Source organism: Hippoglossus hippoglossus, chromosome 18, assembly GCF_009819705.1.
Source record: "Hippoglossus hippoglossus isolate fHipHip1 chromosome 18, fHipHip1.pri, whole genome shotgun sequence".
In the NCBI taxonomy this organism is placed as follows: Eukaryota; Metazoa; Chordata; class Actinopteri; order Pleuronectiformes; family Pleuronectidae; genus Hippoglossus; species Hippoglossus hippoglossus.
The window spans coordinates 7,349,174-7,374,631 of record NC_047168.1 but is presented as its reverse complement, the minus strand read 5'-3'; the positions used below and the strand labels follow the sequence as shown (position 1 = coordinate 7,374,631).

The 25,458-nt window shown below is 40.7% G+C and overlaps 3 protein-coding genes and 2 non-coding genes across 7 annotated transcripts; 1 reads left to right on the top strand and 4 right to left on the bottom strand.

Annotated features, from left to right (window-relative positions):
• Positions 1-29: 29 nt before the first annotated feature.
• Positions 30-7,282, bottom strand: haus6 (HAUS augmin-like complex, subunit 6). Of its 2 annotated transcripts, none has more exons than XM_034569465.1 (16): positions 6,792-7,282; positions 6,528-6,623; positions 6,224-6,302; positions 5,609-5,741; positions 5,276-5,420; positions 4,617-4,679; positions 4,474-4,531; positions 4,013-4,186; positions 3,328-3,524; positions 2,969-3,098; positions 2,694-2,796; positions 2,554-2,617; positions 1,808-1,949; positions 1,576-1,674; positions 1,297-1,432; positions 30-1,194 (listed from the first exon to the last, which is right to left on the bottom strand). In XM_034569465.1, exons 1-16 carry the CDS (start codon positions 6,929-6,931, stop codon positions 506-508), a joined length of 2,448 nt encoding a protein of 815 aa, XP_034425356.1. In that variant the 5' UTR covers positions 6,932-7,282; the 3' UTR covers positions 30-505. The 2 variants fall into 2 exon arrangements, with proteins under 2 accessions (XP_034425356.1, XP_034425357.1); XM_034569466.1 differs by having other exon boundaries at positions 1,300-1,432; positions 6,792-7,258.
• LOC117752324 lies at positions 2,382-2,512 on the bottom strand. The gene has a single exon (XR_004612064.1).
• LOC117752325 lies at positions 3,821-3,951 on the bottom strand. Its single transcript, XR_004612065.1, has one exon.
• Positions 7,283-7,867: 585 nt separating the features above from the next.
• plaa (phospholipase A2-activating protein) lies at positions 7,868-13,355 on the bottom strand. The gene is made up of 14 exons (XM_034569467.1): positions 13,134-13,355; positions 12,533-12,726; positions 12,333-12,433; positions 12,066-12,186; positions 11,651-11,818; positions 11,403-11,538; positions 11,016-11,185; positions 10,246-10,397; positions 9,948-10,167; positions 9,752-9,817; positions 9,588-9,659; positions 9,224-9,331; positions 8,722-8,892; positions 7,868-8,565 (listed from the first exon to the last, which is right to left on the bottom strand). Exons 1-14 carry the CDS (start codon positions 13,274-13,276, stop codon positions 7,997-7,999), a joined length of 2,391 nt encoding a protein of 796 aa, XP_034425358.1. The 5' UTR covers positions 13,277-13,355; the 3' UTR covers positions 7,868-7,996.
• A 1,025-nt stretch (positions 13,356-14,380) lies between these two features.
• On the top strand, positions 14,381-21,928 carry zdhhc21 (zinc finger DHHC-type palmitoyltransferase 21). Of its 2 annotated transcripts, none has more exons than XM_034569552.1 (8): positions 14,381-14,385; positions 16,368-16,545; positions 16,726-16,824; positions 17,094-17,205; positions 17,499-17,637; positions 17,881-17,997; positions 18,439-18,482; positions 19,035-19,173. In XM_034569552.1, exons 2-8 carry the CDS (start codon positions 16,392-16,394, stop codon positions 19,165-19,167), a joined length of 798 nt encoding a protein of 265 aa, XP_034425443.1. In that variant the 5' UTR covers positions 14,381-14,385; positions 16,368-16,391; the 3' UTR covers positions 19,168-19,173. The 2 variants fall into 2 exon arrangements, with proteins under 2 accessions (XP_034425443.1, XP_034425441.1); XM_034569550.1 differs by lacking the exon at positions 14,381-14,385 and adding an exon at positions 15,307-15,444 and having other exon boundaries at positions 19,035-21,928.
• Positions 21,929-25,458: the final 3,530 nt, after the last annotated feature.

Here is a 25,458-nt window from a genome sequence, read left to right as displayed (position 1 = left end):
CAGACAAAAAAAAACATTAACGAACTTCACCTCTTAGAGCCATTTAATTTTAGCTTTTATAATTGACATCTTAGTCATCCAAGACAGATACATGGTATGTCTCTCACTCATCAACTGGACTGCTCTCATTTCATCTCTTCACAAAAGAAAAGACGCTCGTAATACAATGAAATGTTGAGGGGAAAGGAGAACAAGTGTTCTCCTCTCACTTAGAACCACTGCTGTTATCCTACATGTTAATGACAAGCACATCGATTAGCAACAAACTCTCGTTAAGAATCTACTTCAAATTGACAAAAAAAAAGGAAATAAACACATTTGTACAATTTTATTAAGGCAGTTCATTGTCTTATTTTAAATTAAAACCAATAAACTCCAACACAGGCAACTAGTGGCTATTTAACAGTTATTATATTGATATTTTTACATTTCAGGTTTCTTATCAAAAACCAAGTCAGGCAGTTTAAGACATTAAAGGCTGATGTGTGTATCTGTATGACGTCTGTTAACACTTCATGTCATCTATGGGAGAGAACGTGATGAGTTGGGGGAGGCTGAACTCTTGTTTCTTTGGAGGCGAGGGCGTCTCCAGTCTGTCGAGGTCCAGTGAGAAGACCTTGTCCGAGGCCTCCACCGACTGTACAGGCTCCATTAGCCAGCCTCTGTCCACACCAGACACCGTGTCGCCCGAGAGGAGACACTCCGGTGTCTTTGTTCTACGTTGGATAAAGGAGCCACCATCGCACACCTGCTGGATGTGAGCCCGATGAGGCGTAGTTTGCGGCGACAGTGTCGCTTCAGTCTTTAGCGAGGGGATGAGGAAGTTGTCATCATCGTCAAGACTCAGTAAACTGTCGCAGCTCGACATTTCGGGAAGCGTTTCTTGGTCAAGGGTGAACTGCACCGCGCTGCTGCCGGTGCCGCTCGGGCTGTCGAGGGTGTCGAAGGTGTCCCACAGCAGAGTGGTTTTGAATGAGGCCCCCTGCTGGCAGACAGGGGGGCTGCTGTGGCTCACGACAGGAGGGTCAGTGCTGCGGGAGAGGCTCTGGGTGTCGGAGCTCGTCGAGACATCGTGAGGCTCCTGGGAGGAAGCAAGCAGCTGCGTGACGCTGTCATTAAACTTGGCTGAGCGTCGGAGCTTCTCTGCTCGGTCCTCTTCAACTGCCTTCCGCCATGAGGTTTTCACATCCATTACTTGTTGAGGAAACAAGAGCAAAACATTTGAGTTCCTTAAAGAAGAAAACACTTTACGCCACGTGCATAGAGATAAAAGGTAAATAACATCCCGTGACTTACTCAAGCTTTCAGGTGTACGTGTCAGTTGTTTTTTTGTAGAGAAGGGATCTCCCTGAAGAGTGGTGAGGAGACCCTCCAAGTCCAGACCTTTGACTCGGACTTCTGAAGGACTTGTGGTAGTTACAGCTTCTGCAAACTAACACATGCAAACATACTTTAGTGTTTAGAAAGTTGATAGAGATCAATACAGCCTGGATTAACAGCGATGAGTCAAAATGGTCAGTTTTTATTTGAGGATGCAAACTATTTGTCACACACTCAGTTGAGTCATTGTTATACCTGATCAGCGAGGTTATCACACTCCATGTCCAATATCTGAGTCTTGGTCCTCATGGGGGCCACCTTCTCATGAACTGTAGTCGTCTTCCTCACACTGGTCTAAAAAAAAAAAAAAAAAAAAATACCAACCAAAAAAACCAACAAATGTTACGTATGATTTACTCCTAAAACAAATTGTGCGCACAAAATCAAGGACGGGGTGAATCAAGGCTAGTGGAAATGAAACACTCGCCTGAGGTGGTGGTGCGGCTGGAGCGCTGTGAGGAGGGGATGGAGGGGTGTCAAAGAGCCAGTCGAGGGAGGTGTTCGCTGGTGATGAAGCTTCAGTGGTGCCAACGGGACTATCAGTCCCCTCAGCTAGTGCAAAGCAAGAGCTGTTTCAAGAGAGACCAAAAATATATAAATACTAAACAGGTTTCATTTTCCTCACAATTCAGTCCAGTTCACGTAAAAGTTACATTGAGTATCTTAGAGCAGAGAACAGCCTGCTACGTGGCCTTGGCTCATTGTTAGGTCGATACTTTGTCCTGCACCTGACTTCACTTCAGATGTAGGACGGGAACGTCCAAGCTTTAGTTTTGTGATTTATAAAAATATATCTAATAATTGACCCAAGGAGCACCCCCGGCTGCACAGAACTTAAAAGTTAAGAGTAAAACAAAAGTTAAAAGTACATTAATATTTATTTTGTTATATAAATAAAGAAATTAAAGTACATGCACACATTTCCTTTACAATACACTATGCATCAATAAACTGACTATTGAAAACATTTAATGTCTTCTGTATGTCTCAACAGAAACTAAATGTATCTGCTCCGTATCTGTCCGTGGCGATTTCTCTCAATTCGCCTCGGTCATCAGAGAGCACGTATGTTATAGGGAGGACTAGTGACGGACAGATCACAGATCAGAACTGCCCAGGTATCTGCCTCCCAATACAGCAAATTCATTTCCTCTAAAAGCCGGATTCCATTACCTTTTCAGGTTTGAATAACTTGGGGTGGCGGCCTCATGTGATTTACTCTCTGCAGGCTTCTCCTCTGAAAAATGTATAGAGTAAAATTACAAACAAAATGTAAACTTTTATCAACTGTGGTATAATTTGGTCCTGCTTACCAAGAAGTTTAGCAGGATACTGGGAAAAGACACTTCTTCTGTAACTAGCTTCAGTCATCGGCTTAAATGACAACGGCGCCATTGGTGAGAGGAAGCCAAGAGCCTAGAAACCAAAAAGAGATTATATATAAATCAAGCGTTGCAACTTCAGTGGAAAAGGTGGTATTGTGGTGAGGAGCAAGATCGCCACCAACTGAGATCTGGCCCTATTCAAATCATCACAATTTAGCCTTTGCCTGAAGAAACTCTTGGATTTAATTAGTTTCAACACTCACAGGATCTTCATTCAGAAAAGAGACTAGGGGCGTTTCGTTGAGGGTGTCCATCCACTTCCTGTCCCACTCAGCCTCCAAGTCTCTGATGGTACCACTGACTTCAGGAATTTCTTCCTTCGAAATTTTCTGCCTGAGGAAAGAAAATAAAGACATCAATACACAGATACTCATGTTATTCATCTCAGATTAAGTTTTCAAACATGAGAATACAGCCTGTTCTGGACATTTCTTATTGTGAACGCGTCTGACGTGGACAATCTCGCTGCGTTCTTCATTTGTGTATGGCAAACTCCCGTAAGAGCCTTATCCTAGATCTCAGCACCAGTTGTAGGTTTATGTGATTGTGGGTTGGTGTATACCTGATGAGGTGCAGGTCCTGCAGCACACGGGCCATCTGCTGACACTTCTCCTGCAGGTTCTGAGGACTGAGCTGAAACTTCGGGACATGAGAGACTTGAGAACGCTCGTCCTTAAGGATCTGCAGCGCGTGGGTCATCAGCTCCAACACACACAGGAGGTTCAGCTGGCCGGCCTCATAGACATTCCCTGAACTCAACTGGAAGGCATACACACAGGAAACAGTGATTTATTCATGCTGCAGTGCATCCCCCTGTAGCCACCAATAGTTTCTTCAAGTACCTCAATCCCAATTGAGGTCAAAATTAAATAGGACAAATTTTAATTTTAAACAGAATTTCTCTCTTTTTTTAGACATGTGGAGATTTGACAGTCTCAAGAAAAATGTGTGCCCACAAACAATAATATAAACTAAATATACTTATGTACTAGGTATAGAAAATTCACAGGCACCCCACCGGCCAATCATCCGGTCTATGTCTCAACAGAAACAAAACATATCTGCTCCGTATCTGTCCGTGGCGATTTCTCTCAATTCGCATCGGTCATCAGAGAGCACGTATGTTATAGGGAGGACTAGTGACGGACAGATCACAGATCAGAACTGCCCAGGTATCTGCCTCCCAATAATGTACTATGTATAGAAAATTCACAGGCGCCCCACCGGCCAATCATCGTCACTCTCACCTGATGCGGTAGTCGTTCGATTCTCTCCAACAGACAACGGGGAATTTTGAGCTTTCGATCCATCCCATCCAGGATATATTCATCACCGTCTCCTTTCAAAACACTTGCCACCGCATTCTGCTCCTCTTTGGTAGTGGACAGCATTTGATCAATGTCTGACCACAAGGAGCGCACCTTTGGATGATTAAGTTTCTGTGAGTTATTTGAAAAAATACCAAGGTCTCAACACAGAAGGACTTACTAAAACCCTTTTAACTCCTAGAATTTAAATCCCCAACATACATCCTGTCATAGTATGAAGCTTGTGATCAGAAATGTATGATTAAGACTAATAACACTAATTTTGTACACTTTAGACTTTATTGTCCCCTAGATCAACCCAAATAGATAGATTTCAACATGGGAAACCCACAGATAAGACAATATAACGCATGATAAACATGTCACATGGGAATACATACCTTCTTCGTCTTCTCAGCGAGAGAAGCTCCCTCCTGTGCAGAATCGCTGCTGTAACGCCTAAAAGAAGAGAATTGTTACAAAGTGTTTAATTTGTCTAACAGCATTAGTCAGAAGTACAGACAGGGGAAAAAGCCATACATACTTGAGCAGGTCACCATACTTGGCACCCTCTTCTCTAAGATCCCTCATAGACTTCACCAGAAGCCTTCAGGAGAGAACAAACAAAACGGCGTAAATAAGTAGAATCAGACTTCCATGGGACACGAAGCCAAACCAATTCCTCCACAGCAAACGCATGCTTCATGTGCAAACCTCTATCCTCCTCAACATTAAGTAGTCCTGTGCACATGGCTTTAATTACACTGATTGCAGACACCTTCCAGTGGTGGGTTGTACCAATTAGTGCAAAGGGGTGGGGCATGACACTACTAGCCAATCACATGCAACATGAACAGCAGCTTGTAATATCGTACAAAATTAAAGTGAAATAGCCAACGTTTTATAATAAATAGACAGACAATGCTTGACATTATTTATTTAAAAGTAACACTGTTGCGAAACAGAGAAATTAAGAGAAACTGAAATACTATGATCACATATTTAGTGTATCTATTTTGTGTTGAATTTTTAAGTGATCCTCGCCATTTTTTGGGTGTATTTTATTTTTGTTAATTAAAAATAAACTGGATTAATTGCCCGTACGTGTAATTGCAATGCACGACTCAGATTCGACCAAAGCTTGCTTCCTGAGATGTAATTGTAAACAACCAGCTGTGTCCAGCTGCACTACACAGGACTTACTGTGCTCGTCTCTGATACTCCTGGAGAAAATTATCTTGATCCACTGCTGTTTTCAAAAACCTTTTACTGGTCAGGTTGAGTCTCTTCTCTGCCATGTGCAGGGAGGAAGTGGGCATTGCGGCAGCCTCAGGAACCCAACTGTCTTCTGCCAATGACAATATTCAAGATTCATAGACTCACAATTCCTTTGCATAACAACTTTGTAACAAATTAAATTAAATGAGATGAAAGAAAGAAAGCTTGGCCATTTTTGTTTCCTTCTACACTTTAAGGTTGTGTTAAGATTGTGAATACTTGCTACTGGTGGTGAAATGTTCTTTTATGAAGACCTACCCGTGGTGAACGTCTTCATTTCCTGCAGCATGACATAGTTCGCCAACTGAAGCATCAAGCCGATAAACTTGGGGCCTCCAGGGGAAAGGAACAAGGAAGCAACAACTTTGGATCCCGCATTTGCAGTTTCATCCTACACAAGGTTAAAAACAAATTAATGTCTATGTATCATATAGTACACTAAACCACAAAACCTGTATTTGTAAAGTTAGATCCATTTTTTCTTAACAATTTTAGACGTTTTGGGCTTTAATGAGCAGGAAGCAGCTGAGAGGAAGGCAGGAAATGTCTGTTGAGAATGGGATGACCTGCAGCTAAAAGATCTCAGCAGATTCAAACTCTGTGCAAAGCTGTTTGCGTTGTATGCGTCTCAGCTCTTACGCCACAATTACACCCCAATATCTACATTTTAATTAATGTAACTTATATGTTGTTCAAAAACTGCAACAAATAAAAGGGCGAGGACCTGACATGGATTACAGGAATTCATAAGGAATGAAGCTACATAGAAAAGCTGATCGTTACCCTCGTAACTGGATTATATCATCTGTGAAATGATCTTTCTGAACAGACCAAAAACATGAACATAAAAGTGAAACACCCTCAAGAGCTCACCATGATTTCTCGCAGCCAGGCGCAGGTAACTTTGCGGAACTCGGCGTCTGCTTTGGGGTTCAGAATAGGCCAGCAGTGTCTAAAGAAAGAAAGAAAAAGATTAGATCAACTTGTTTGATCACAGTTGGGAAATTCACTCGTTACAGCAACAGATTGTCCCAACGAGATCAGAGCCAAGAAACCAAAACAAGAAGTCAAGTGAAGTAGAATAAAAAGAAAAGAAAATACAAACAGTGTGTATAATAAACAGTGAATCCTGCACGTTTCTGTAGGACTGGGAAAACATGACCATGCATATATTTACCTGTATGCGTCGTGAAATCGTGTCGGGCTGAGTTTGACCAACAGGAAATGGATTACTATGTAGGAAGCGTCTTTGTTTGGTTTGTCAAACATGCTCCTGTTGGAAATAACACAGCACGCAGTTAGAATACACTTGAACGTAGAGTATCGTGAATGACACTTTACGTGTAACTTGAAATTAAAGTAACGTAGATGACGTTTAAAGGTCAGAATACAGCAAACAACACAAGCCTGTTATTGTTGTCAATACTAAAAGCGGACTCACGGCCCCAGGTTGATGTGTTTAGCATTGATGTTGGGTTTGGCGATGGACGACGTCGCAGTGTCCGCTTGAAATCCGAGTCCGAGGAGAGACAACCACAGATGTCTCCCGTTCTTCTTCTGCAACGACGCCGGGTTCGCCATTATTCTCAGACGTGAGAAGAAGCGACGTGAGCGTCCGGTGGTGACTTAGCAGAGAGCCAACATGGCTAAATTCACACAGCTAGTTTTTTTGTGGCTAGCTTAGCCGCTAGCCACAAAAGTTTTACCGTTAGCTGAGTTAGCTTCAGAGCTCGTCAGCGCATATTTTACAAAGCGTTGTAAAATCAACGCGTGTTACAAGACCTGTTAAAGTTGTGTTGACGTTGAATAACACGTTTATTAAAGTTAATTAAACTAATTAAACTGTCGGGAAACAGGGAAACGCAGCGATTCGAACGCCACCCGCCAATTTCTGTTCCTGGGGTCACCCGGAAGTTGTTAGCAAGTACTTCCGCTGAGAGGTATTTTTCTTCTTCTTTTAATGGTTTATTTATAATTTTACATAGTCTGTGTGCTTTTTCTAATTTCTTTGATTAATACATATTTAAAAATATGTTAACTTTTACCTATATTTATTAAAATATATATTTTAAATATAATACAACATAACTATATAAAAGAGTTGGATAATGTTAAGTGGTTCCACAGTATCCCCCAAAGAAATAAGAAATATTACAGATTTACATGCAGCATTAACAAGTTTTGGAAAATATTTTAAATAATAAAGCTGAGATAAACAATCTCACTGTCCACAAGTGCGTCACCGCAGTTTCTTTTCCAAAGTTAGAATTTGAACTCACTTGCCCTGAAATACGATATTTCACTGAGGTGTTCCTCCAGTTTAACATGTGTAGTGGTAGTGTAACATGACAGTAGGAAAAATATAAAACATATATATGGCTAAATATATATTTAGTCTTAACATCTTTACACAACGTGCCTTTAACACTTCTATTTGCCATTATTACAGCATTCAACCAACATATACCTAACAAATTAGTTAAGGAGGAGATGAAATAAAAACACAGACTAAGCATATGCAGTGACTTCATTTGTCCTTTTTATATTACAGAACATACATTTATTTAAGTCTCCACCACAACTGATCAAGCAGAACAGAGCAACAGTAAGAAAGACGTGCTCTTTTTTGTTTTCTAATCATTTATATCATTGTATTTCTTTTAAAACCAACTGGCAACACTCGGCCACCTTAGATGGATCAGACACTGATGAGTACTTGGATATCTGAGAATTGACCCCCAAAGAGCGAGCCAGGTCCTTGGCTGTTTGGTCTGATGCCACTGTGGTTCCCAAGGCCACCAGCAGTCGAAACACAGCCTCCTTGTCTTGCACCGTCTCCAGAGCTCTGCTGGCCACAGACAGGCACTGGGCCTTGGCCTCAAGATCGGGTTGGCTGTGCAGGCAGCCGGCATAGTTAAGCACCAGAGTGGCCAGGGCAACGTGGATGTTCTTATTGCTGACGGTGGCCAGGTCAGCGGCACGTGCTAGCACAGTCTCACGCTGGGCCATGAGGAGGGCTCGGCCGTGCCTGCCACTGAAGCAGTTACACAGAGTCCGCAGCGCCAGCATCTGGTTGGCAGGACGTCCCTCAGGCCTCATGAGGCTCAGCAGATGGTTGCACAGCTGGACTCCCTCTGCCTCGCCACAGAGGCTCTCGTTAACCTGCGGGTGGCGCACCGCCAGCCTCATAATGTCCAGGACAGGAAACACTATGTCTACAATCCAGGGGAGAGGAAAGGGGCGTTTGGTTAGTGAATATTATTGTACTGGAGAAACTTTTGGATTCTAATATTTTGGAATAACTTTGCAGTAAAACATAAAACCAATGAACAAAGACCATCATAGATTGGGTTAGAAAGCTGTTGCTGTACCTTCAGGCCAGTGACAAGCCTTCCAGAGGAGGTTGATCTGCTGCAGGTTTGGAGGATCTTCAGAGGAGTTGGGTGCACAGACTGACACCAGAAGCCGGTCAAGGCTTTCCAGAATCTCTTCAGACAGCTTGTGCTCCTGAGGGGCATGTTCATTCAGCTCCTTCAGCTTGGCTGGTAAAAAAAATTAGGAAGCTTATATGGTGATGGTATTTTGTCCAATATCCTCACGAGAAGAAGTGTGAGTGTAGTGTTTACTTTTTAAAATTATGAAAACCTAAAGAAACACAGTTCACTATAATTTATCAAGAGTTTAAAAAGGTCCTATATGCAAGTGTTTACAACAGCTACATAGCCAACATTAGCATAAGTTCAAATTTTACAGATGCATTTTAAATCTCCAGTATCTCTAAATGAATTAATAAGACGTTTTATCATTACAACTCATTCAGCATGTTTTGAAGCAGACTGTAGTTGCACATCATCAAGCACACAGAATACTTACCAATGATCTGTATGACATTGGCTTGCTCAAAAGTCACACCATCAGTCTTTGGGAAATAGATGTTGGTTCCGATCTGCCTGAGGGCTGCTGAGGAGTAGGCATCTCCACCTGCCAGGTAAGAAAATGATCTGCCTTGTGCTTGTGCCGTTCTTAATATTGTAGACATGCAATTGACATGGGTTTGTGTTATCTACTCCTATCTTTATTCATCGGTTAAGTTGAGACAAATGCCACAATTTGATCTCCAGTAAAAACAAACCCAGAAGCCTCATGACCTCATTATCTCACAAGAGTGTTTGTCTAGTTTGTTTTGTGTCAACATTAAATGTCCAAAATCGATCAGGTTCCATAGCAATGAACTCACCTGTGAAAGGATCTGTCCCGCCTACAGGAGCAGTTGGGTTGTCACCAGACCCCGGGATGTAGCGACCAGAGCCTGCGGTGAAAATAGAACACACACACCAGTAAAAAAATAACATCACTGATGATGTTCAACTTGTGGAAAACCTTTCAGTAAAAATACTGTACCTGTGAAGGGGTCAGCTCCAAAGCCTGGCCTGTTATCAGAAGCCCCAGGAATATACCGAGCTCCTCCTGTGAGATGAAAAGACAGAACATTTTAAGGACAATTTCGTCTTAAATACGATAATTAAAATATGAAAAATGTACAGTTTATAAATCACAAAACACAAGTAGAAAACAAGTGAGTATTTTTTGGTCTCACCAGTGAATGGATCACCACCAGCAGGCTGAGCTGGTCCCACCACGTGACCTTTAGTGTTCTCGATGATAAAATTGGCAACCTGGTCAAGGAACATGGCGCTCAGGTCATTCTTCTGTAAGAAGTTGTGCGCTGTCAGCCAGGGGTCCTCTGACAAGTTGTAAGGCAGCTTCATGGATGGCCCTCCCTCGTTCACATCGATGGTGAAGACGTAGTCGTACTCCTGGGGGCAAGATCAGGAGTCAGTGATGACTTTTCTCATTGCAGAGTTCATACCTGGTCAATTGTCTTGTGCCCTTACCTTTCCTTCGTACATCACACTCTTGGAAGTCTGTTGGTTTGAGCCTCCGACCACGTCCCCGATTTTTACCCAGCGGGCATCGCTGACACTCCACTGATATGCCTCCACCTTCTCATCCTCTTTAATGAGCCGTGTCTGTCCGTCACGATTTCCTGGAGGAAGTAAGAGAGCAAAACTATCCTTTAGCAGAAAGGCTACTTTCTCTTTATGACTTGTGAACCAGTGACACCAGATGCAATAATTTGAAACATGATAAAATACATGTCTATTTTCTGACAATATCTTTTCTGGTATCCATCTTCCTCCATCATGAGTCCTACATGTTTCTCTACATGTCCCATTGAATTATATGTTTTAATTAGACAGAGGAACCTCCAGTAGTTTGTATTTATGATGGCTATTCTGCCCAAACATTTGATGGAATATCAACTATTAGTATGACACGATTTTTCTATTTTGTATCATGTGTTTTCCTCACGTACTTTGTATATATATATATATATATATATATATATATATATATATATATATATATGTCACCAAGTTTAATTTAACTTTGTTGCTTTTTTGTATACATTTATTTTGATGTTAACTATTACATGTATTTTTATTACAGTGTGTTGGTTAACATAGATAGTGAGAGTTTAAGATAGCGACTCGTATTTATTAGAAGAAGAAACATCACTACGTCAAAAAAAAATCCTTGAACCGAAGCTTCTAGTTGAGCAGATTTTCTCGTTTTTTTTAAACGTTCAGTGATATTTCCTTACCTGGCTCATTAAGGTGTTCCCTTCCAGGAAGATCCTCCACTTTGATGTCTCCAAAGTCGCCTGTCTTTGGGTCAATGGTGGCTTTGGAGAGCTCATCCTCAAAGGCCTGTATGTCCTCTGCACTGGCTATGCGGTCCTGAGCTTCCGTAAAAACACGGATAATTCCATCACTGTGGGCAGAGAGGCAGCATCTGGGTTAGTCACAAAACTACTTACTCGAAGTTCACCTGAGAATCTAAATCACGTTGTTTGGACAAACCAAAAGAAAATGCATGCTGTGAAAAGTAGTATGAAAAGGTGTTTAAGTATTTATGATGTGACAAATGGAGAATGGATGTGTTTTGGGAAATGGTTATTGACTAAATATGCTACATGCAGTTCTGTTACCTGGCTCCAACAGCTATATCTCCATTAGGAAGGATACAGCAGCACCAGACAGACTGGGCAGGCAGGCGGATGGTCTGGGAGCACTCTCCCTCCCTCCATATCCTCAACGACCTGTCCTCTCCTGTGCTTACAAAATCTGACGGGGAAAAAACATTGTCTGTGGTCAGGATGTACAGCAGAAGAAAATGGATGTTGGTTGCAGTGGTTACTAACACCCACATTTCAGGCATTTAACTATGAAAACACACCTTGGCAATTGGGGAAGACAGCTAAGCTGTAGATGTAGTTGGTGTGGCTGTAATAGACCTGTACACATTCGCCTGTCACCAGCCACCTTCTGATACTAGCGTCATTGCTGCAGGAGAAGAACTCAGTGTTGCTGATCACTGCGAGTCCCCTGACACAGTCCTCATGACCTAAAATGAAAGAAAGAAAAGATTGTTGCATTTGCGGCTTGTAAACACTTAGCTCCTGTACAATCCTACAACATTTGTTAAAATTGGGAATGTGGAGAATGGAGTGGAGGAGGACATTTGGTTTATTCTCATCAAACTATGACTGAATTTGTATTATATTACAAACTTCTTCTCAATGTGTTTTCTTCAATATGGCCCTAATACTCCATTGTAATTTACTCAGTTTTAACATTTTGCAAACATTCACCTGTATATGTTTTCTCACACCGACCAGCCTTCCAAAGCTTTATGGTCTTATCTGCTGATCCAGACAACATGAGGCCTTGTTCAGGTAATATGATCACTGCCCAAACTGCTGCAGTGTGGCCCTGTATTCAAAATAACAAGCAGACAATATCCTCTGTCACAATATCTAATCATGTATTTACTTAGGAAAAACAAACATTAAAACATATTAAAAAAACGTGCAAATGTCAGCTACAGTCAGTGTCAAAGAAGAGACGCATTGACATACCTGCAGGGTCATCATGCACTTCTCATTGAGCCAGACTTTGGACGTGGTGTCCCAGGAGCCGCTCAGCAGTGTCCCAAACTTCCCGGATGACAGAGTGCAGACTGAAAAACATCAAAAGTTATACAACTTGAACCAGGAGACACAAACTCTCGACACGCAGAGCAAATAGGACGTTTACTTGTGTGCTTAGCCTGACCCACCTGTGTTTTTGTGACCCTTGAGAGTGAACAGGGGCTCCGGTCGGTCCAGTGAGAAGACGCATATGTTGTTATCATTCCCACCTGTGGCGATGAGTCCTCGGGGATATGTTTCACTGGGTGCGATCATACACACGCAGGATACAAAGTTTGAGTGGCCAGACACGCAGTGCGTCTCTGTGAAGCCTTTGTCTGGGCTGTCAAGAGGAGGGCACAGAGCAAACAGACGTGTGAGGTGTAGAAAAGTGGGAACAAGTACCTGATAATGGTGTTGCTGATCACAGTCAGAAGACACAGTAAATGGACTAACAGGCACGACACATGAACCAATGTAGATCCGGTGAATAAAGCTGTTACCACAACAACCCTGAGTTACAGCTGAATGAATGACAAGGCTAATTTGAGTGCATGTTAGCATTGCGCTCACTAACACGGCTACCAACGTTAGATGACACCTCTTATAAGTGGGTACTTGCGTGATGGTTGCTATTAAAGCGTTTGTGACCAGTGTATATTTTCCTGAGGATAATGTTACGGGAAAACTCGCATAAACAGCAGATGGCTTCCACGGTTTGTTAGCTAGTAGCAGGCTAATGCTCGCTACCTCGGTACCCAGACTCTTCCGGTTCGGTCTCTGGACACGGATACGAAAGCTCCCTCCGGGAAAACAGCAGCTGCGAGTCCCCTGACGTCCATTTCGTGTCCCGGTATGGAGCACCGGAGTTTGTACGAGCTTGAAGACGCCATTTCAACCCCCGACAACACCTCCAGTAAGGGCAAGCTCAAATCGTGGCAGCGCTAGCTCGTAGAGGCACTTCCGGTGGAAACAGAAACTGCCACTGATATGTAAAGGCAGCTCCCCTTGATGCCACAGTGTTTCGAGGCAGCTGCCTTGGTTGCCAAACAGTGTGGCTTTTGATGCCACACTGTTTCGAGGCAGCTGTCACAGTTACCACTAGTGTGTGGGGGCAGTTGTCACTACTAGTTTATGAAAGTTTATTGGATAGTTGTTTAGCTCTCGGGGGGTTGGACTCAGAATGACATATTGAAATACACTACATAGGAGCACAGAAAGTAGAAAATAATAAAACAGATGTGAAGGGATGACACCATGACACCATAAGTTCAATGACACAAAGCATTGACAGCATTTAAGCAGAATCGGTACAAATATGACAAACAAATCAGATATAAACGAGCATGTTTCACAATACAAGTGGAGAAATACAGATCAATTATTCATGGTGCTCAGAGCAGTGACACGCCGATAAACATTCATAAACTACGTATAAATCTCAGGGACTAAGTCACAAACAGCGGTAGTTGTCATCACACAGGGTGGCAGCAGGGGCAACTGCCTTTACAATTCAGTGGCAGTTTCTGTTGCCACCGGAAGTGCCTCTACGAGCTGCCACGATTTGAGCTCGCTTGTGTCTCGACAACACGGCGAAGCGACAACTGCGGTGTTACTGCTAGGTGACGCTGCTGTCAACAAACACCGGCTGCTAATGCTAACGGAAGTAGAATTATGCTACTTCCGTCGCCTTTATGTAATGAGTGTTTCATTCAGTTGGATTAAAAACACGTGGCGGTGGATGCAGATCAATATGAATGAGATCAGTCCTCTTTATATACAGTGTGTGGATCAGACACATTTTAAAATCCAAGGAAGTTACAAAACACGCCGCACCCTCACGGGTAGTAACCGTGTTTGACAGGCAGTTTGTTTCCCCGGTAGCAGGTGCCGCACTTCACCGCACTTCGCCGCACCGCCCACCTGCGCACAGCTGCTGCGTCAAGTTAGCGTCAACCACCACGATACAACTGCTGATGTTGATATATAGTATCACAAAAAAGTCTACAACAAAATATTATATTAACCCCCACGAACTCATAGATATATTTAAATACATGTGTGGATATTGGGTATTGATCTAACCCTAACCCCTTTTTTAAATGACAGGGCCCTTCGACAACAACGTCGTATATTATATACCTACTATATACGATATGCATCAGTTTGCCATTATGGATAAAACAACAACATACCAAAAAAATGAATGAACAGCATACAAATAAGTAAATAAAAGGTAAACTGAGAAGATAACAGTAGTGAATTGAGGTCATTTTGCTTCAAGAATGATGTCTTGAAAAGAATCTTGCTGCAGGTTTATTGCTTTTGATCAACCAATCAATTAATCGAATAATTGCTTTATTGTTACCTGTACCAGAATTAAATTACCAAGCTGTTGGAAAATTCATGCACAAGATTTTTTATTGTCACACTGTTTATACAAGAACAAGTGAAACAATTTCGCTTTCATTACCATAAAAAGAAAATGATTTATTAATTGTAGAAGAAGCAATAAAGGCAGACAATAATAATGATAAAATTAAAAAATTAAATAAATCATAGTATGTCATATAATAAGAATACTGTATGGACATAATGAACACTTAATATTTCGATATACATGCAGGTGGATTTAACTTTTTCCATCATTCATTATATTTAAAAAACAGTTAATAATGATAAATACATGATACATTTGTATTTATTCATGTGATTATTATTGGTAGTATTATTACTATTACTATTATTATTATTATTATTATTATTATTTCAATTATTATGCTTATTATAATTCTCCTTCTTCTTCTTCTTCTTCTTCTTCTTCTTCTTCTTCTCCTTCTCCTTCTTCTCCTTCTTCTTCTTCTTCTTCTTCTTCTTCTTATTATCATTATTATTATCACTATAGTTCCATAGAGAGTTGTCTGATTTGACAGCAGTAATAAACCGGAAGTGAGTTTCTCCTCTGCAGGTAACGACACTTGTCCTGTCCAGCCCACAGAGGCTCGGATGAGGAAGTAGCTGCACTGATTCCTGCGCTGAACAGGACAGCGATCACATAGAAGTAGGTTTGTTCCCGTTGAAGGGTTTAAAACCATGACTGGCGGTCAGCAAGTGGGACTGTTTCTGTTTGTACGTGAAGGCGTGTGTTTTGAATCCGGTTAGCTCAGTGAGGTTAGCTAGCAGCACAGCAGGGCTACAGAGCCCAGCCCATCACAGTGTTTCCTGTGTGTGTGAATAATGATAGAGCAACCTGCTCATAATGAACACCGGCAGTGATGTGGAGGCTGATTCAGACTGTGTTGATATGTGAGGTGTGTTGTGTTGTGCAGGGGACTGAGGCTGAGCTTGTTTACACTAACCTGCTGTATAACACAGTACTAAGGCCTTTGTTAAAAAGGTTTAATTTACAGCTAAATATGACCTACTGTTACCTCCTGAGCACGTGTCAGGCAGTGGTGTTCTCAGTCAATGTGTTTGATAGATAGATAGATAGATAGATAGATAGATAGATAGATAGATAGATAGATATAGATTAAAGTCTCGCCACCAGAACTACTACAAAGCTGTCGCTGTAAAGTACATGCAAGAGTATTGAAGCCAAATATAAATACAGGTTTAAAGATAAATGACTGAAGCTATACAAAGTTGTTCATTAGACCAACATAGCGTTTCAAATTATGGCACAGCAGATGTAAGTGTTTTGTTTTTTGTAAGTGAAAACATTGCAAGAGTACAACTCCAAATCAAGACTAGAGATATAAAAAATATAAAATCAAATAATGGCTTTGTGATAGATATTTTATTTAAAACATATCATTTCTACGAACTCCACACTAATAGTAATTGAGGACTCACACACACTCCTCTATAAAACATATATGTCATGTTTATTAAGCATGTGTGTGAGAGAGCAGGGGACCATCGCTTTTACCAGATACCAAACACACGTTTGAATCTTCACGTGTGTGCTGTGGTCTTCTGTAGGTTTCCCCGGAGCCCCCCGCAGCCATGAAGCTTCGACTGCACTTTGTGGTGGACCCCATGGGGTGGTTGTGCATCAGTGTGGTATTTGGGATCTGGCTCTACAACACTTTCTTCATTCCCAAGCTGGTTCTGCTTCCCCACTACAATGAAGGACACATCCCCTGGGCCACGGTTGTTTGTGAGTGTCCTTGTTTTTGTTATGAACAAAGAAGGTGTCTCATCCATTGCTTAGGGGCCACAGACAGTTGTGACATATTGTGGCCACAAAAAATAATAGACATAGGATTACTCGTGTAAAAACGCAGTTTAATTACTCTGGATTGAAAGTGCGTGGATCACACTCTGTGTATTTCTTCAGGTTATTACATGTCATCAGCCCTCTGCCTAGCGGCCCTCTTCAGAGCTTCCACAGCAGATCCTGGTCGCCTTCCTGTGGACCCCCACATACCTCACTCTGGTGCGGAAACAGTAAAGCCCACCTTACTTTCTTCCTGCTTTTCTATAAAGCAAATCTTTTATTGTTCCAATGTGTCAGATAATGCATGTTTTTACTGTTTACCCATAAATCAGTACACCTGTAAATAAGTGACTATGATCATAAAAGTGACGTCTCTCCTTAGTCAAAATAGATTGTTTGTAGATTGTTGATTTATTGTGTCCCTTTGTCATTGGTTAGCCAGTTTGTTAACCAGTAATAAAGTACATGTTGTTGTCTTTATGTCACAGAGCGGGAGCACTGGGAGCTGTGCAATAAATGCAACTTAATGAGACCCAAAAGGTCCCACCACTGCAGTCGCTGTGGCCACTGTGTGCGCAGGATGGACCACCACTGTCCCTGGTAAGGATGCACACCACTAATGACATTCTTGCTCTGTATCTGGACTGTATCTATATGGCACTTTTCCAGTCGAATCAACAACTCAAAGAGATTTACGCATCTGGACTGTATCTATATGGCACTTTTCCAGTCGAATCAACAACTCAAAGAGATTTACGCAACAAGTCGCATTCACCCAGTCACACACACACACATTCATACGTAGTTTTGTGCTACGTCAGACCAGATCTTATTATATATCAATATAAACATAGATTATACAAGATTATTGCCTAAATCAAGTTTATTTCCAGGATCAATAACTGTGTGGGAGAAGACAACCACTGGCTCTTCCTGCAGCTCTGTCTCTACACTCAGGTGTTAAGTTTGTTCACACTGGTGTTGGACTTCTGCCAGTACTATTACTTCCAGCCACTGATGGGATTGGACCAGGTACGTTCTGCTGGAATATTAGTAAATTATATCATCAATTGACAGAAAAATGCATGTGCTGCTTCTATTTAATTATCTGAAAGCTTGTGTGTCAACATTACCCACAATAGTTGAGCTGAATGCTTTGCTATATGCCTTAAGAGTCGTCCATAGCACTTGTGAAATATAAAAGTTAAGAATCAACTCAGAAAAATGCATCAGATAATAGCATATAACATGAAAGCGTCACCGCTCTCTTTTCAGGAGAAGTTTACAACACGCCACGAACTGGCTCTGCTGCGGGTGTCGGCGCTCATGGGTTTGGTCATGTTTGGTGGCATGGCGAGTTTGTTTTACACCCAGATGACGGGCATCCTGTCTGTGAGTACTCAATAACGACAAAAGGGTTTATTATCTTGTTTCAAATTACATTCTCTAATGCATTTATGTTCATGTAATGATGGTATATTTTATTCACAGCATCATTTGTTTGTGCTGAAATGCTAAAACCGCTAGCTTAGTGACTTCTGGTGGACTTTTAGCCTTAAAACACAGTGGAAATGTCAAAGTCAAACACTTTACCCACCCCCCATCGACATAGGGGTGAGTAGATAATGAGTGAATTTTCTTTTTCACAACCAAATGTAATTTATAAGCTTTCACAGTTGTAACGTCAAAACTTAGCCTCCATGATCAGAGCTGTCAACAGGAGTTTGTTGTTCTGGCTGATCGGGTGACTCTCTAAAGATTCATCATGAAGGAGCTTCTTTTGTGAAAATACCCATTTATTTTGTATTGATCTTTGCTTTTCTGTCTTTACAGGATACTACCACCATTGAGAAAATGGCTCAGTTGTCAAATGAAGTGTGAGTCTGCTTTACTTATTCTGTTTCCTGTCTTTATGCAAAGCTAAGCTAACCAGCTGCTGGCTCCAGCTCTAAGTTGAACCATGACCATGAACCATGAAGCGTCTTGATCGCGATGGTGGCTGGCTGGAGTATAGGTCAGAAACCCTGCCTCCTCCATGTTAATGGATGGGAAATGAGTCAAACTAAGAAGTCAAATTACACTTTAAATATTTTTTTTTCTCAAAGATGGTTTCTGTCTTTTTAGTGTTTGTACCTCGCTACTGCAGCTGTATCCCCCTATTGTTACCGCGCAGACTCAGGCTCCAAATACGGAAGACGGCAGCGTTCATATCCGGGATATTTTAGCTTAATCACTGGATAGTTGGTGATCCCTCACCCATCTTTATATACAGTCTATATGTTGAACAGAGACATGAAAGTGGTATCTGTCTTTTTAGCATTACAAGAAAGCAAATAAGCGCGTTTTCCAACACGTTGTACTCGCCCCTTCCAATGTTGTTGTAATGTCCCTTTTACATCAGTAATTACCTTTTTCTTTCCTCCTCTCAGATGTGGCTCAAAGAGGTCCTGGCAGTGGGCACTAGCCGAAGTTTGCGGCACACGCTGGAAACTCCTGTGGTTGCTCCCGCTCCGAGTCAGGCAGCCGCTTCTAGCCAGCCACCACTTCCGCACCCACGTGTAGGTCTGCAGCGCTACACTACCTCCTGCCTGCACAGATGCTACAGGCTGCCACGATGAAACACTGTATGCACACTTAAAGAATCCATCTGCTCGCCTTCACTGTCCTCTTTTGTGCTATGGGAGCTTGGTTTGTCTGTGGATACTGGAAGCTTTTATTTTTGTGTGTGTTCTTTTGTTTTTTTGCCTTTCTCTACAAGACCCAGACTGGCAGTAAACAGGGTCAAGAAACCCCTTTGGGAGTGATGGGAACATTTTGCTTTTTTTACTCACTGTGACGGCTACTTTCAGCATTTGGAAACCACTTTAATGGCTAATTGCATCAGAAGGATGGAAGTCTTCACCTGAAAGCTGCTGGCGAAAAAGGGACCCCTCTCAGGTTACGTTAATAAAAAGAGCCTTTACTACTGACCGTTAATCAACCACAGACAGAACTAGGGTAACTCGGGTGTGTTTGTCAGAAAGGCAAGTTTTTGTATAAAGTTTGTGCCTTGTTTCTTTTAGCTATGTCCTTTTTATTGCTTACACATGAGCAGTGTTTTTGCTTTATGTTTGCTGGTTGGTGTTTATCCACTAGAATTTGGGACAAGGGATCTGGCGTCAGCTGCCTTCCACTTATCCGTGATCATTTAATGATTCATGAATGTTTCTTTGCATTGTCCTTTGAATGTTTTATCTATGAAGTGATGTTTTATGAAGTGTGGTCACAGAACAAAGTTGATAACTTGAATGCTGATGACACCCGAACAGCCGGGTATGAAGATGTGTTATCACAAGCAGAAGGTTAACCCTTTATCATGCCATGGGAAAAATAATCCAGATTTAGAAACTGTATATGTCATAGACCAACCAAGTGTATAATCCATTTGTTACTGAGTATAACAAACACTCCACTGCCAATTAATATCATTATCCCTTAAATCACTCTGTTTATCTTAATGGACTAGTGGTCGAGGGGTAGAGTCAAGAAGTTCAATTCCACTGTCTGCCTATACGCTAAAGATGAAGCTACAGCCAGCAGCTGATTAGTTTAGTTTATACAAATGTGTTTGATTTGTATTTTGTATATTTTATTTGGTCCTTCCCCTATCCATTTACATGGAGGAGGCGGGTTTATGACTTCGAGACGTTTTGGCTTCACTTTTTGGGAGCAGCCATGTCGTCCATCTTCATATACAGTCTATGTTTCAACATAGACGTAACTTGTTGATAAGCACATTTTGTTTCCTTTTGACGTAGCCAGGATATGTTAAGCTAATCACTTGCTAGCTGCAGCTTCACATTGACAGAACAGACATGAGAATGACATTGAGCCCCTACTCTAACTTTTAATAAGAGATTTTGTCTGTTTAGCTTAAATCTGCTCTATCAACCACAGCACTAACAAATCTTTGGCACCAACTTTCGAATCAAGAGTAATTTCTCCTTCTCCTCTTAGTGCTGCCCCTGTCATATTTGCTTGTGACATACACCTTGTTAAATTGACAAACTGAAAATGTACTTATGGTGATTTTGCTGTTACTCTATGGTAACGATTAGAGATCTTTTATGAATTCTTTCACAGGATAAGACGATTCTGCATAATATGCATAATAATACTAGCATAGCATGGTTGTCATTGTCTATAATACTTGGCAATCGCTTATACGTAAACAAAGCTTTTCATGTGTTGGAAAAATTACAATATCCAAGTAGTTTTAAGTGCCTGTTTAGGTCTTCTTGTTATGCTCACGGTACATCATCATCATCATTATCATCATCACCATCATGTTGGTCTCCATAAAAGCCAAAGACCTGGGGAAATGTTGCAATAGTCAGCAAGCATTCAGCAAATGCATGTTTCACCAAACTTCTTCAGAGTGGTTGAATATTATGCACTGATTTTTCACGTTAGCATGCAGTCTGTTCCACTGCATCAATCTCAGAAGAAACGTGTTCACTTGAAGTTGTTTTATTTGACGTGTATGCTTTGCTCTGTTCATACCTCGTAGGCAAGTTTATCACGTTTGCATGAGTGTGTGTTGATAACTTTGCTCAGTGGTTTTTATAAATCAGATTCAGGTTTTTGGATGTTTGTGAATTTTTTGGGGGTTCGTGGGATAAGTGGTGTGATTGGTAAAAGGAGAGGGTACTGCTGATAAATAACACTCTCTATTTCTTTTATATGATTTTTTAAAAAGCAATAAGCATTGTGTGTTTGTAAAGCCATCTTTATTGTTATATTAGTGTTGAAAATCTGATAGGTATTATGAAGTATACGAACTGGGTGGAAGCAGGTTTTCGCTCATTACTCACTAAACCGTTGTAACTACTTGATTGTTTGTCAAAACTTCTTTAACCTCAGCCAAGACTACTGTAGCTGCTGTGTGTAGTTGTAAAGCATATCTTCAATTATAACACGTCAGCCACATTCATTTATTGAATCAGTCAAGAACTGCAGGAGACTGGAGGTGGAAAAATATCGGAGCCATTATATGGTGTCCCCCAGGGCTCTCTGTTAGGATCTGTTCGCTTTTGTTCACATTGTTTATTGTGTTTTCATGCTGTATATGTATATACTTTTTATTCAAACCTCATTCACTGGAACACCTACGTTTTGTGAACTCAATTAATGCACCATGAACACAGTATGTTATACCCTAATGATGTCTAGAAAGCCTGTAAAAATTCATTTTCAGTTAATTATATCAGAAAAGTGTGTTATTTGTGATTATAGAAAATATCATATTGGTATTCATGTTCCAAATAAATTAGATTCTGAATAGGTCTGAGCTTTTTACTTTTCTCCTTTTTCAACTTTCTCTACAGCAGCTCTAATTGCGGCCACAGCTGAAACTTTTATTTCCATTTCATGGAAATGAGGAGGGTACTTAATAACCTATAGGATGCGATATCTCTATTTTCATCTACATTTATTTATTGTATTGTATTATAATAAGATTAAGTAGAAGTATATATTCAATTGAAATACTCAATTAAAGTGCAAATGTCTCCAAAAATATTACATTATAATCTACTCAACAAGGTGTCCTATCTTTAACTTTAAAATGTGTAATGTGATGACATACATTACACACAGTCAAATATGGCAAAAGTGATCCTTCTGACTCATCAAACACTATTTATTATTAATCTACAACATGAGAGAATATCTTGAGTCTATGCAGCAAATATGTTGACGTGTCATAGCAGGAAAAATGTGGGTGTGAATGATAACAGTAAAAACGGTAAATGCATTCCATTTAGATGACCTAGATCCTGGGTCCTGGTATTGTGCATGCTGTCCTACAGGTATGGCTTGCTGGGAAGCTTCATGTACATGAGTCATTGTAATGACATGTCCTGTTTTTCCTGCTATTATAAGTCAAAATGTTGTTGGGAAGAAGCTTGATTAGCTGTTTAATATTCAATGTAAACTATTAAAATGCACACGTGAAGACTAAAATTGTTTACATCAAATACATGACTGCAGCATAAAAGTCTGACTACATGAATGCTTCACTTTCTGTTTGGTTCTCTCTGCACTACGTGTCACATTAAGAGCCCAAGCATCAGTTCAGTTGTCTCATAACAAATGGCCATTGTCCTAAAAAGTCCTTAAGTCCCAGTGAGGCGTACGTAATGTGTGCATGATCCGTGAACATAATCTATGAGTGTTGTCTAAAATGGTTGCATTTTATTAACATTATCTGCACACACACACACACACACACACACACACACACACACACACACACACACACACACACACACACACACACACACACACACACACACACACACGCACACACACGCACACAAGCACAGTATTTCCCTCAGCAACTCCAACATTAAATCAAAATCTTAAACTACAGGGCTTTTAAATTGTTTTCCCGTCACAAATAAAGCTTTTTTTTAAATTAGAATAAAAAATGTTATTGTACCAATGATGAAACTGACTCGTCTCTTTTTTGAAACTTTGTAATTTCCCCATAGGATACCTGTAGATCTTGGAGCATCCCTGAAATAAACAATCTCGTAAATATGACAAAACATAGCTTTAAACATCACCATAAAATACAAAGCTTGAGCCAGTTATTCTATACTAACCTTGTGCTCAGTGCTTGGTCCTATTGTATGTGCTTTATTGCATTTTTTTTGGTGATAGTTCATTTGAAGGACAAACAGAGACGAACATGCTCCCTAAATTATCACATGTCTATTATACTTTTAAATCTGGCTGTGTCTTTAAATTGATCCGTTTTAATATCAGTGGTGTTTCTAGAAGTCCCAGCAAGTACCTATATCACACCAAAGAAAGTAATATTAGATATATCTGCAATAGAGATAATATCTACATTAGTGCTGAACCTCTAGTATGTTTTAATGTGCCTGGGTTGAAATTTAATTTGTCAATTTGAGCCTTACGATAATAAAAATTAAGGGAGGTCCTGTCTAGATAATAGCAGGCGGGAGCAGCCTGAGTTAAATGTGCTCTTAATCTCTGGCAATTGGTTGGTCAACCCAACTAATTAAATAAGTGACCACCTGCTAGTTTTACAGTCTATGACATCTGGCCGAACAAAAGAAATAATTGGCCACATGCTTGATAAACATAAACTGCGCTCGGAACAGTTATGTCTCACATACAAGGCTGTTTACCTGTCTAGGATTGGAGTTATTGGCTTGGCGTGTTCTGCTGCCATTTTTTGCCAAAGCCTAGACACGGATTAAGTCTACACGATGGAACATAGAATTTATTATCTGATCACTAATTATGGGTAGCGCATTTTTTTTATTTCAATCCATATGGGCCATATTTCCTGTATGATTTGGTGATTAGGGTCACCCCCATCATCAGCTATGCTTTACTTTGATGCTTGTGACGTACTAGAGATCTGTACATTTGACCGGTATCTTCTTATAATTTGAGAACGATCCACTTTCTTTATACATACGAAGGAACATACAATTATCAGAACTTCTTTTACATTTAGTTTTCTAATTAAAAACTAAAATTCCAACTTTTACAACTAATACAGTATTTTGTTCCCGCTCTTAATAAAAGCATGATTACGTTTGTCAGACTCCATTGCGTCACATGTGTGGGCCTCCATTTTCCCTCGCAGCTCCACAGCTGAACTTTCTGAACACGGAGGTATTGATTGGCATATTGATTTTCAAATAAGCTCTCATTGTAGAAAGTAGAAATCCAATTAAAAGTTGAACTTGAAACGGTTAATCCAATCAAGACGATGAAACGTATCGATTTTACCCTCAAAATCAATAAGGTGCATGCGGCGTTCGTCTATGAGCTCGGCCCAAACATTTTCCTTTCTCCATAATCATGGAGCACGTTTGGCATCAGCTGAATAACGTGTCAGAAATGTTGTTCTTTTGCTTTGCTCAACAAATTTTTTCATAGAAATGATCAAACTCTTCAAACTGGGTCTCATGACCTATAACACATTAAAGAACACTTTAATTCCAAATTAAATTATTATTTTTTATATTATTTTTACATTAATAATGTATTAGTTGGCCTCACAACAAAAAGGTTTGAATTCCAGTTTGGAGAGGGCAATGTGGAGTTTCTATTTTCTCCCAGTGTTTGTGTGGGTTTTCTCCGGCTTCCACCCACAATCCAATGACATGCAGATTGTGGTGAGGTTGACTGGAGGCTCTAAATTGACTGTAGGAGTGAATGGTTGTTTGTCTTGTATGTCAGTACTGGCAACCTGTCCAAGGTGTACCCCGCCTCTCGCCCAATGTCAGCAGGGACTGACTCCAGGACCCCCTGCGACCATTAGGATATAGTGGTTGGATGGATGACTGGTTTTTAGCCTCTTCACTTTGGCTTCCAGTACATTTTAGAATTGATTTTAAGGTTATTTTAATTACTTACGAGGAACTTAATGGTCTGACTCCAAATTATTACTTAAGGAATAATAAACAGTTCCATAAGCCTCGAAAGATGCTTCTTCCAATTACACAGTTCCTGATGTATTGTTGCTTTATCCATCAGCTGTTTCCGTAGTTTTCCTTCTGATAATATTAACACACACAGTGTTCAGTGAGAGTTTATATTTGTCGTCTTTCCTCCCCCACAGAGTAAAATTCATCTGCCTGTTCTGTGTCATGAGCAGCAGACATTTGCTTTCCATGACGACTGTGGAGTGTCTCATTGTTCCCCATGCTTAAGAACCAATTCAATTCCCCAGCTCCTAATTAGGCTCCTAATTATCGCTTTATTAAAGTGCAATGAAAAGGTCAAACCTGAGCAGGTACTTATTAAAAAGCAGCTACACAGAGTAAT

Excerpts from the sequence above, each read along its gene's own strand:
- haus6 (XM_034569465.1), bottom strand. The coding sequence starts at position 6,931 with ATGGCGAACCCGGCGTCGTTGCAGAAGAAGAACGGGAGACATCTGTGG. Across the intron at positions 5,421-5,608 it reads AATGAAGACGTTCACCACGG|AAGACAGTTGGGTTCCTGAG; the intron begins GTAGGTCTTCAT and ends TGTCATTGGCAG. Across the intron at positions 3,525-4,012 it reads TCGAACGACTACCGCATCAG|TTGAGTTCAGGGAATGTCTA; the intron begins GTGAGAGTGACG and ends TATGCCTTCCAG.
- plaa (XM_034569467.1), bottom strand. The coding sequence starts at position 13,276 with ATGGCGTCTTCAAGCTCGTACAAACTCCGGTGCTCCATACCGGGACAC. Across the intron at positions 12,434-12,532 it reads CAAGGGTCACAAAAACACAG|TCTGCACTCTGTCATCCGGG; the intron begins GTGGGTCAGGCT and ends GATGTTTTTCAG. Across the intron at positions 8,566-8,721 it reads GGCTTGTCACTGGCCTGAAG|ACATAGTGTTTCCTGTCCTG; the intron begins GTACAGCAACAG and ends CCTGGATTGTAG.
- zdhhc21 (XM_034569550.1), top strand. The coding sequence starts at position 16,392 with ATGAAGCTTCGACTGCACTTTGTGGTGGACCCCATGGGGTGGTTGTGC. Across the intron at positions 16,546-16,725 it reads CCCCTGGGCCACGGTTGTTT|GTTATTACATGTCATCAGCC; the intron begins GTGAGTGTCCTT and ends GTATTTCTTCAG. Across the intron at positions 17,206-17,498 it reads ATGGACCACCACTGTCCCTG|GATCAATAACTGTGTGGGAG; the intron begins GTAAGGATGCAC and ends GTTTATTTCCAG.